This window comes from Oryx dammah, unplaced genomic scaffold (assembly GCF_014754425.2).
Source record: "Oryx dammah isolate SB20612 unplaced genomic scaffold, SCBI_Odam_1.1 HiC_scaffold_1, whole genome shotgun sequence".
Lineage (NCBI taxonomy): Eukaryota > Metazoa > Chordata > Mammalia > Artiodactyla > Bovidae > Oryx > Oryx dammah.
In genome coordinates, this window is record NW_024070185.1 from 29208568 (window position 1) to 29220992 (window position 12425).

Genomic DNA, 12425 nt, shown 5'->3' on the forward strand with positions numbered 1-12425 from the left:
TGATATTCTCTACTGTTTTAATAATGTAAATCTAGGTTGACATATTGAAACTGTTTTGGGGATTTAAGGCCTAGATTAGAAGAAAAAATTTTAGCTTTAAAATTCTCCCTTTAATATCTGTGTGACTTTATAGATAGTGTAAGGTGTTGCAGAAGTAGTATTACAATGCTACTTTGATATCAGACCAGTAGTTTAGTTTTGTATTACAGGAACTTAATAGCTGTAGCAAAACATTTTTTAGGATTATGTAAATACAAAATAGAGAAATATTCTTAATTGATTGAAAACTTTGCAAAGTGCTTTCGTTGTTGCAATAAGATATCTAAGCTTTAGAAAGAAGTTTCAAAAGAGGCTATAGTTGATATTTATCAAAGTGTTATTCAAAATTATCAGTACATGGATATAAATCTGTATTTTTACATCAGTATGAATCAGATGTAAAAAGAAAATTAAGCATCATATAGGATTTTGTATTTGCTTTTGCTAAAAATAATGTAAACCCTTAATAATGTAACTTTCACTTGGAATGATTTTATTGAATTTTTTTTTATTTCACTATTTTTCAGATTTTGAAGGTACATTTATAAAAATGGTTTATTGTTAAATAGCAATGCTCCAAGAACATCTAGTATTTACTCTTCTACCTCTGTATTGGTCTAATTTTCCATCCCTTTCATGGAGACCACTGTTTTGTGAAGAAAAATAAGTATTTCCAGTGGAATTAGGACTATTTACTTTTATATTTGAAATTTGTAACTAGGTTGTTTATTTTATCAGTTTAGTTTAATAAAGGAAGTTTGAAAAGAGAAAGAATTACTGAATGCCATTGTGTTTTAATAAAAATTCTGCAAGAGCAAGGTGGCCTGTTACCTTAGCATAGAGACATTAGATATTAGCTTACTTAAATGCTTTGCTTTCTTAAAAAAACAATTTTCATAGTTGTTTATAGTGTTATTGTGATAACCTATTAATTAGGACATTTGAATACCTTAATCATTCTTTTGATGAAGACAAGTTACTATGCTTCATATAGATGCCATTCAAAATCACTACAGATATATTACAACTCAGCATTAGAAAACAATCATACTTGGGAGATGGTACTTTAGTCATGTTAATACAAAAATGCATGTGACTTATTGAAAAACTCTACTTACCATTTTTTGAGGATATCTTCATGTCAGAAGTAAGTGTTTTACTTGAAAGGAATTCGCATAATAGTAAAACCCTGAAAGATATTTGTAAGGCGACTGTGGACTCAGAAAGTTTGCTGCTTCTATTTATCAAAAGAAAAAAACTATGTTTTAAAACATTACTTGGCAGCATTGGCAACAAGCTAAAGGCAACCTTAAAAAAGCAGTGTTTTGTGTGCATTTGCTAAGAAATTCTAAATTTAAGCCCTTGGTGTTGCATTTTGATTGTTTAAAATAAGTTGTTAAGATTTTGAAATCTATTACATGATAGATGATTAGAAACTCAAACAAATGTAATCAAAGTTATATTTGAAGTCTTTATAAGAAAATGAAATGTTACTGAACATAGTACTTAAGGATAAAAGTACTTGAGAGTTACCACATTGCTTAATATCTGTTAAAATAATACTGCATTTTAAAATAAAATAAATAAAATAATACTGCAAGGGTAAAGTGAGTGAGACAAAGCTCTTCCCATCGCATGTACTCTACGATTTCAAGGTTTTAGTTTGTGAGTATATATATGTAGGTTTTTAAATCATATCAGTAAATCATAGGAGAAGTTAGATTATAGGAAGTGAGTTTCCAAAGCATGAGTCCACATTTCCTCGAGCAGGGTTTCCTCTTGCATATATTTCTAAGGGAGATAAACAAAGTTTTTGTAGTTACAGTGAACGCTGAAAGCATGGCATCAGAAAGTGTATGGAGATAGGGAGGTCTTATCATGGGCTGTGGTTGCTGTGAGCAGGGCTGCCTTCCCACACAAAGAACAGATTGTGGTTTAACTCTTTCCATGGCCTAGTTTAATGTGCTCGCATAGTAACTGAATTGTTCAAGTCTCTGCTGGAAACTACTGATCGGTTTAATGATTTCCTCTATGGCATTTGGTTATGCCTCATGCTGTGATGTAATCATCCACATTCTGTATTGTTATAAAATTTTGATTTAGGCTGATCCTGCTCTCGGAACATTTCACGGCAATATGTTAAAACACTTGAAAATTGCATTATTGATTGGATGGGATGTATAACTCTTCTGGATCCGAACTATAGACTGCGAACATGCCGCAGTCTTTAACACTGAAACTGAATATGATCTTGAAAATGAATTCGTAACTCTATGGGAGTTTGGGGGCATCTTCTTTGTTAGAGTCATTCATGATACTTTCATCATTTTTACCTGATGGAATTCATCAGACTGCTGATTACATAGAATTTATTCCATATAGTTCAGGGTGACTAGTACTAGGCTGTCAATTCTAACTTGGGATATAAGTAGTTAGAGAAAGTTATTTTGCGGTTGAGGTGACGATACAGTCACCAGAAAAGTGGCCGTGGTGGAAGTTCTCATTTGTTTCAGATCTGGCCTCACTGCCCATTTACAGTGTGCACGCCCTGGATGTTAAGCTCTTTCTCGGAACAGTAATAGGCCTGAGCTTAGGAGACACGTTTTACCTATGGCAGGAAGTAATGAAACACTGACTGCTTTGGGAAGTAGCTTGAAATAACTGTAGGTGCAGATTATCTGCCACTCCTAGCTGCCTCTCTGCCTTACAAAAGGCTTAGATGAAACAGGCAGGAAAGACGCAGGAGCCTAAGGTAAACCACTTAATTCACTAGACGGGATCTCTCCATGTGCAGATTCACAAGCCCATGCGTATGTGCACCCACAGCCCTGTCCGAGAATTCGGATGTGTAGCAGATGAATTGTATTGATTCCACAAAAGCAGGGAGTGACCAGCAGTGCACTCCTGGTGTTACCCTGCCACTGCATGCAGAGACACAAAGAATGTAAAGTTGGTGCCAAGTTGCCATTTTTCATTGTTCACCTCAGATTGATTTTTAAGGGTTTTAGAATAATTGCCATACTCATGTGATCGGTTAACAAATTAACTGACTCAGTGGGGCTTCAGATTCTATAGGAAGAGCTGCTGGAAGAACATCTGAGTCAATTCTGTTTTCAACTTTAGAAACTTTTATTTAAAAATGCAGGAGTGTGTCTGTGGATCTGTGAGAGAGCAAGAGCGTGCGTGCGTGTATTTGTGTGTGTATGTGTGTGTGTGTGTGTGTGTGTGTGTGTGTGTTGGGGGCTAGTGTTGCTGGTGGAGGGAGGGAATGTACTGCTCCAAGTAGGGAAACCTTCTGTTCAGGACACCGATACCACAAGCTGTGTCCTTTGCCCACTTTCCCTCACCGTATACCAGTTTCTCTAGTTACCACTCCTGGAATGGTGCTGTTTCAGTGTTGGAATGTTGGACGTTTGATAAGAAAATGGATCAAGTTTAATGGCGCATGCTCTTTGTGCCACCAGCAGCCTCTTGCTGAGAGCATGCTCCAAAAGCGGGAACTGTGTGGCATTACACTGAGCATCTATATGCTTTGTGTTTCTGTGCCACAGAGAAGAGAAATGAACTGTGCCATCGCTCCTGCCTTCTGAACAGCTCTGCTCCGATTAAAAAAAAAAAAAACTCACTGTGTTCTTTGTAAAATGGTACTGCTTAGTGTTAGTTGGTCAAGTAAATATTTAAATATTGAATTAGGTGCCAAGCACCTTGGTTGCTTACGTTTTAAAGAATATAGGATGCATGGTGGGAATGAGGGGGATGGGGCCAGAGTGGAAAAATACAAACATGAATCTTTATTCTTTTTTTTTTTTTTTTTTTTAGGAGGGAGAATCAACCTGTGAGTCTTGGTGGAAAAGGGGCAGCTTGGCATACTTTATTTTCTTCTGGTCCTGCTATTTTGATAATTTTAAATAAGAAAAGAATTGTTATTTTTATGTGTAACTTCTGGTACTGAATTGGGAATGGGTTGTGGTCTGATGGTTTGGAGCCTTTACCAAACTAAACTGACCGTGTATGTCTTGTTTTTCCCCCTCATCTTCCACAGGATGAATTTCACCCATTCATCGAGGCACTACTTCCACACGTCCGTGCAATCGCCTATACTTGGTTCAACCTGCAGGCTCGGAAACGCAAGTACTTTAAAAAGCACGAGAAGCGAATGTCAAAGGATGAAGAAAGAGCAGTCAAAGATGAGCTTCTCAGCGAAAAGCCTGAAATCAAACAGAAGTGGGCATCCAGGCTCCTGGCCAAACTGCGCAAAGATATCCGCCAGGAGTATCGAGAGGACTTTGTGCTCACCGTGACTGGCAAGAAGCACCCGTGCTGTGTCTTATCCAATCCTGACCAGAAGGGTAAGATTAGGAGAATCGACTGCCTGCGACAGGCAGACAAAGTCTGGCGTCTGGATCTAGTCATGGTGATCCTGTTCAAAGGCATCCCCTTGGAAAGTACCGATGGAGAGCGGCTCATGAAATCCCCACATTGCACAAACCCAGCACTTTGTGTCCAGCCACATCATATCACAGTATCAGTTAAGGAGCTTGATTTGTTTTTGGCATACTACGTGCAGGAGCAAGGTAGGAGCAGATTGTTCTTTCTTCTAGCCCGGCACACATTGCCCGCAGACCCCACGCACAGAGCACCTGGCTTGGGTTAGACGGTCCTGGAGGCCCCTAGGTCTCTTGCTCGCCTGATCTGGGGAGAGTGGCGTGCCCCTGTTCCTCCACTCGCTTGTCCACTGCCATGTCCAAGCCATGGAAATACACATGGAACTTTCCTACCTGGACAGGCGTGGATATTTAAAGACCACAGAGAGATGCGTTTTCAAATGTCTTTGAAATAATACACTTTTTCAAAGACACAGAATAATCTGAAAACTATAGTTGATTACACTTCGCTCTTTGTCCTCGGCTACATTCTTTACATCTAGTCATCTTTTGCCAGTTTGAAAATGTAACTTGATTTATGAATAGTCAAACTGTACTTTAACAGTCTTTGTATTAGCTTCCTAACTAACGAGGTAGATGAACTTTGTTCACGAATCCAGTGCTACTGCACTGAAAAATAGAATGAACATTTCCTATTACAGAATGCTTAAGATAGCCAGTATCAGAAAGTGTATCTTGCACAGACTTAGATTTATTTAATTTAAATGTTTCTATCAACACCTACTTTTGATTGTGTAATATTCGTTGTAGATTAAACGGATTATAGGTCTTGTTTAAATAATTTATGTTCTAATATTCTCCCAGAGTGATTTGGGAACACTTAATACTGTCCGTTTACTTGAATGTAAATTCATGAAACTTACCAAGGAGAGAAGTCGCAGCTCTCCTTAGAGAACAAAAACAGAAAGTAGACTGGTTACGCTGGTTTAAAATAAATCTCAAAAAGAATGTAGAAACCGCATACCATACCTATTTTAAAAAAATCCTTGATAAAGAGAGTGGGGTGAATGTTGCCTGAATAATTTAAAAATAGGTGATATTTTTTTGCTGAGTGTTTTCTCGGTTCATGAAATATGTTTATTCTTTTTATTTTTCTTAATATATTTTCTTTAAGGAGGTGAGAATTTCTTTACTTCAAATAAATTTATCGATATATATTGATGTGCTTGTATTAGCAACAGTCCATAGTAAAACATTAAAAAAAAATCTACTGAAAGTGGACTGTAGTTTAATCTACCGTAGTTGGTGGGTCATTTCTTAACTTGGCCAGGTGGGAGGGAAAGTGGCCTGCAGATAGCCAGGTGGCAGATGGTTATCTGATGTTTGTTATGTAAGTGTGGGATATAGTCAATTGTATGAACTTCATCATCCCAAAATATAAATTATCAGAGTTACTCTTTTGACTCAGAAATCTAGGTATTATTATGTGTTTTTTTTTCTTTACATTTCCTTGGTATAGTTTTAGAGATATGCTTAAAAGTTAGCTAAACATTTCTAGTTTGATTTTAAATAATGGTGCTTGAGATCATACATTTGGAAATATTCTTTTTTTTAAATAAAAGACTGCATATACTATTTCTATATGTTTAAAAGTTAAAGTTGAAGTAATGATGGTTTGGGGAAAAATGTGTTTTTTCCCTGTGTGTCCTAAAATAAAAACTCATTAGCACATGACAATTTGATTGACAGCTGTCTAGGAGGTGACATTATAAGGTGGGCCGTATATATGTGTTGGATTGACTGTAAATGTGTTGTAACTGTCATGAAAGTCAAGACTGGAAGTAAAGTTTTAGAAAGTGGGTTATGTAACTTTTTAGTGCAGGGAGAGAAGATTTGCAAGCACTTCACTGCTGCTTACATTTTAACTTGCTTGAAGGCTATTCCTTGAGGTGTGCACACATGTACATTCACTCCTGGGGCAGGCAGCCAACTGTCTTAGTTGATGAACTGACAATAAAGAACATATCCTTTGGATCTGGGAAGATAGATTGAAGAAAGAAAAAAATGCATAAATGCCTTCTGCATTAAACCATCGGTCATGATAGTCATAAAGTTTTAAGCAACTCTTGGAGACCATATTTTCAGATAAAAAATTCATTTTGTTGTTGTTTTGAGTCTCGTTTTGAAAACCTTTCATTATCTTACACTGCGCACCTAATTTATATCTTCTGTTACTTGTGAATATATCATATCTTTATAATATCTGATGGCGCTTTCTTTGAAAAAGTCACATCAAGATGCTTCTGTGTTTTCCTTTTTAAAAAATTTTTCCTTTGGTCAAATGTAGATTAATTACATATTTTTGCAGTGCAGTTGGTCAAAGAGGGCATTTAAAAAAACTAACCTGTAGTCAATCAGTGAGGTGCATATCTCCCATCGTGACTTTTTACTTCTCCTCTAAGTGCATGGAAACCCACGTAAGTCTATTTTATTAATCAGGTAAAGAAATATAAAGAAAAACACAAGAGAAAATTCAGAAAAGAAAAATGTAATGTTTGCAAAGAATGAGCAACAGAATTACCTTTCCCCCCTTTTTTCTTTCTTTCCCCACTTCTAAACGACTGGGAGGAAAACATGAGAAAGAACAGAGAGAGAATGCCAAAGATGGTTGCCACTGGCACCAGGATTGGCATCGGACCCTCTTTGTTTAGCTCAGGATGCCTGTGATTTGTTAGTTGGCATCCGCATTGCAGTGTGGAGTGATGTTACAATATATTGACAATTTCCAGATCTAGAAATGTCAATAGTCCTCTTGGTTATTTACACAAGATCACAAACTGCGTATCTTCTGGAGAATGAAATAAAGACCAGCAAATAATAAAGTTCAGTGTTGACCAACTTCCTATGCTTTTTCCCTCTTTCTCTTTTGGTTCAACCCACACTTTTATTTATTTATTTTTCATGCCCAGCAGCTTCAGCCTCATCTTTTTTTTTTGAAATGTGGAAAGAGTTACTCGAGCTTTGACACAAGCTATAATGCTACATCGGCATCTGATACCGTTCTGGGGAGAATGTATGCATTTTGAAATCATTTCTGGTATATAGTTCATTAGACTTTTGCATCCCATGGCCGCAAGGCAGGATTTCCTTTAAAGCGAAATCTCTTTGTTACTCAGCCTCTCCTGTGCCTAGAGTCTGGTTGACCACAATTTAGTCCATTTTTCTATTGCTCTATGTTTAGGAAAGAGTCATATTCAATATGGTCATTTATTAAATGATACTACCCCCACTTTACCTAAAATACACACATCATGTGGGAGTCCCTGCGTTTAAATCCATAAAATCATTTGACGGTATTGATTCAGAGGGCTGCGCTTCGGCTGTTTCGTTGCTACAAGAACCGCCATTTTGTTTGTGAAGTGCCAGGCGAGGGGGAAAAAAAAGGCAGACACTGTGCTGGATGCCAATAACGGTTGCCAGTGGCACCGAGGTTGGCATCAGACCCTCTTTGTCTAGTTGCTGAATGCCTTTGATTCGTTGGTTGGCATCCGCATTGCAGTGGGCACACTGGAAAGTTTTTGACAATCCCTGAATGAAAGCTGCTTGCTTGTTTGCTGCAGCAAACCTTAGCTGATAGAAAACCCTTCCTTTTATTTTTATTTTTTTCGGTTTCCTTTTTTTCTTTTTAAGATGATGACAGATGAAAGGAAAAAAGCTCTAACGTGCCCTCTGTTTTTCCCAAGATATTAAAGATGTCCAGTGATTCTCGGGCAGGTGGTACCTATTCTCCATATTGTCTTTGTTATTGCCTTCTTGAAAGCAAAGCAAAAAACAAAACAAAACAAAACAAAAACAAAAACCAGGCAGGCCTTGCACAGGACACCTTCTCGGGACAGAAGTGTACTGTAGGTGCCTGGGGTGCTCTGGGAAGCGTGTGGAGGGCGAGCTGGCTGCAGTGACATGGAATGCACTTGCCAGGACTGACCGTGGCAGTCACATCACTGCTTATTTCTTAGGCAATTTCTAGTTCCTTCAGTTTCCACACTTCCAAATTTTATAGTAAGCCATTGAGAGGACATTTTTTTTTTCTAGTTATGTGTAGTAAGTAGTAATGTGTAACAGTGTAAATGCTAAAAAAGAAAAAAAATGACAGAACCTTCATGAGAAAACATGACACCAGGAAGACCAACAAAAAGGCCAAAATAATTTTGGTTGAAGTTTCCTGGATAGTTTGCATGAACATTGGTTTCTAGTTAACCATATTTATCTCATTAATTAATCAGAAGGATTAGCAGGCTGCACAGAAGGAAGTCTGGCCTGTGGAAGCCTTGAGTAGCCAGTCTGTGTCCTGTCTGAAGGGGAAAAAGGCAGGGTGGGGTGGGCAAGGTGGGCTGGGCTTTCTCTGAGGGAAGAGCTTTGAAGAAATAAGTTTTGAGATCTCAAGAGAGAGTAACTGTTGTCATAAATTTGCCAGATTCGAGTTTCAACTCAGCCTGACTGATTTTTGAACTGTACTTTGCACTCCTGTTAAACATGTTTTGGAGTGCTAGAGAGATGCCCGGAACCTTATGGCTCTCATGAGAGAAGAGTTTCCGTTTTAGCTTGGTGGAATCCTTAAAATTGTGGATGGCAACTTCTGTTGTTTTATTGGTAAATGATAATCAACGTACATTTTGAAGTTGTGAAAAAATGCGACTTGTTTACAGGGGGAGTTGTAATCATTATTATTGTGTTTGAAATAGAATCCTTCCGGGTTGTCACATATTATTAGAGAGGAAGCTAATGCTAACAATTGTCTTCCTCCCTCAGTTACTGACTTTTAGAATTCTTTGGGGTAACATTATTTTTTTAATGAAAAGCTTAAGTAGATAATTGTTTGCAAGTTGACAGCATATTTTACCATTTTAATAAATTTCGCTTCATTTGCAGATATTTCCCACTACAGGGAAAATGAAGCTTTCATAATTTGTTAACATGAGGCTGCTCTCCAGGATGATTTGGTGTGCTTACATTGTGAAATGCTCAGAAAGCATGACGTTTGTATGCATGTTTGATTTAGGGGAACCCTGTTAAGTTTTCCCATCTAGCATCCTGTCCTTGACTGAACTCATGAACTCTGTGCACATTTGTTTGCATTCTGGCTCTCGCACAATTTGCCAGATAAAGAAGGGCTCTTACTGGCATGTCTTGCTTCTAGGCTTAATGAGACCTTTGTGGGAACACATATTGTAAGATAAGATACTTAGCAATTTTCTCGCTGATAAGGAGAAAACACAATCCGAGAGGCCAGAAGTTCGCCCTCTTGGCCATGATGTTCCCGCCCTAAGATAGTTTTGTTGGACAGTTCAAGAGTTAAACTCTGAGGCCCCAGTTGCCAGCTGGGAAAGCTTGGCATCTGTGTTCTGATGTGGCAAACTAAGCTCTTGCATTGCTCTTCATATGATCTCACTTTTCAAAGGGAAAGGGGAGAGAGAGAGAAATAGAGAAAGAAATAGAAGGAGGGAGGGAGAGAGAGGTATGATATTTGTTGTATCAATTATGATTTTCAGGTATTTAAAAAGTAGATGACCATCCAGTTTCTGGAGGCAGCAAAGATCAATAAAATACCCTGTCGACAGCTTTAGGTGTCTCTCCCCACCTTATTCCTTCTCACCATATACACAGCACCGCATATCTTGTAATAAAAAAAAATATTCAACTAGATTATGTGTTTAGATTTTTAGCTTTAGTGTACTCTGCTTCTTGGGTGGGAAAATAACTCCATATGCAAAGGAACCAAAATGATGTTCATTTTTCAGGAATACTGGTTATTTGAAACAGTGCAATAGCAGGAGATGATGGTTAGGTCTTCCAGACGGTGCTCCCTAACAGATAAAGAATGAGTGCCTATGGGCCCAGTGGGGCAGGAGTCACTGAAGGAAACCTCTCGCCATGGCTTCAGGCTTCAATTCCTGAAAGTTTCTGTTTTATAAGTGGTATCTGAGAGGTCTGTCCACCCATAGCTGTACTATAGATTTCATAGGGTTTTTTTATTTACTTTCTCATTCTTCCCTAAATTTGGAATTTACGAGGAAACTGCCAAAAGGAAATTAAAGTTTTAATCCACCATTAACTTTATCCTCTTAAGTTTGGCACTATGATTTGGAACCACAATCCAAGATATCTACCTAGTAATGTCTGTCTCCTCATAAACTTTCATTCTGCTCGACTGAACTGAAAAACTAGACCAATGGGCTTAAGAAACTGTTTTATGACACTCTGACTCTTGCCATCCCTGCCGACCAGTTGGAATTTCAGCCCCTGAAGAGGGAGGGACTCAATGAGAAGCTGAGCCAGAATTATCTGGAGCTGTTAAAAGTTGAGATAAGTTTTCTGTCATCTCAGTGGCTTACATGCTAAATGACTTTATAATCTGAGAGCTCATTACTGCTTTGTTGGGAGGTTAAAGTTTTTAGAGAGTGGAAATAGCCTGTGAGATGCTCCTTAAAATAGGGAATTCCTACATACCTGAAAAAGATAGGCAAAGGCAAGGGTGATCCCTGGGTCTGAATCTGACTTTGGGTGGAAGTGTCTCTTCATCTGATGAAAGAGTGGATTTTCTAGTTTGAAGTTGAGGAAAGTTTGACTTGTGACACTTGAGGAGTCTGTTAGTCTGTTTGCTGTGACAGAGAACATGATCAGTTGATGTTGTGTTCAAAGCAAAGTTTTCCAGCCTTTCTTCCTTCCATCCTTGTGTCAGAGGAATAATTTTAGAAATCTCAGAGAACTAGTGGCTATGCGATGGGAAACGCGCGTTCGGTAGCGCTCCTCTACGCCAAGCAGAGCCAGAGGGGAGCTTCCTCTTCAAGCTCACTTTTTCTCTGGCAATGTGGTGTGTCATCTCATTTTAAAATACATCCTTGGGTCCTTGAACTCTAATGATGTGATGTGGTTAATTTCACTGAATTCTGTTGTTGGGATTTAGCATAGAGAATAAATCACTGCACTGCAGAGAACTTGCGAACGTTAAGTGCGTGTCTTGGAGGAAGGAGTCTGTGGGATTAGTTTGTGTTAGACTGGATGTTACAGGATGTGAGGCTAATGGGACTTGAATGCTTGGGCATTTTGGTTGTTATATTATTCAGAAAATTGGAATAAATGACCAACAATTAACCAATGAGGTGAAAAGACCTTGAGGCTGAATTGAAGGCCACACATACAAGAAAAAAAAAATCTTCAGAAATTTATATCAAGCAATGTTCTAAGAGTGGAATGCAAATTATTCTTGCACATAAATATATTGTATATAATAAAACAGTTAGATACACATATTCTCACTGTTTATGATGATAGTTTAAACAGGATAGCATTGATGAATCACAGATGAATTAAAGAACTCTGAATAAAGACTATATAATTGAAAATATGGGGTGATGGATGAAGTAATTTTACTAGCTGAGAGTTGCCTGGAGGTTGTTTATTTTCAGAATCCCATTTTAAGGCAGTTCAGAGCATGTAGTAAGTTATGGATGAAGAACAAATCAGTTGAAAATGGGATTTGTTTAAACAAGCACAAAAAGGGAAAATAAGAATTGCCTTTGAGAAAAAATTCCTTAAATATATTGGAATTTTTAAAATTCAGGTTAGCTTCAACTCCATGTCTCAAAGTAGAAAATTCAGTAAATAGTATTGAGTTGAATTATATAATACCTGTGTCTCCAACAAAACTGCACAAAAGCATTTAATAACCATCAGTTCATATTGTGACACTACTATACTGATGCAGCGTGAAGCTGAAGACTTTTATTTAAGGCTTCAGTTTTTCAAAACTCATATTTTAAAAAGTACATGGAGAAAGTTACTGTTGTTAACAGGGAATGGTCGAGCTTAGGACGAAAATCTGATCACAGGCACAGATGTTAGGATGGTTATTTGAAATAGGGTATATTCTGTAATTCATGTGAATTCTTTAACTCATGTTAATAACACGAGTATGTCAGTATGAAGTCTATGCCCCTCTAT

General features: G+C 37.8%; 1 protein-coding gene across 10 annotated transcripts in view; it reads left to right on the forward strand.

Moving 5' to 3' along the window:
* Positions 1 to 12425, forward strand: part of LOC120863714 (nuclear factor 1 B-type) — a 257146-nt gene that overhangs the window by 2629 nt on the left and 242092 nt on the right. For 9 of the 10 annotated variants that reach the window (XM_040240261.1, XM_040240310.1, XM_040240232.1 and 6 more), the window contains exon 2: positions 4082 to 4613. In XM_040240261.1, the coding sequence (XP_040096195.1) occupies positions 4082 to 4613 (532 nt within the window). Of the gene's footprint in view, positions 1 to 3251; positions 3684 to 4081; positions 4614 to 12425 lie in introns of those variants that run through there. The other variant, XM_040240251.1, reaches the window with a different exon arrangement.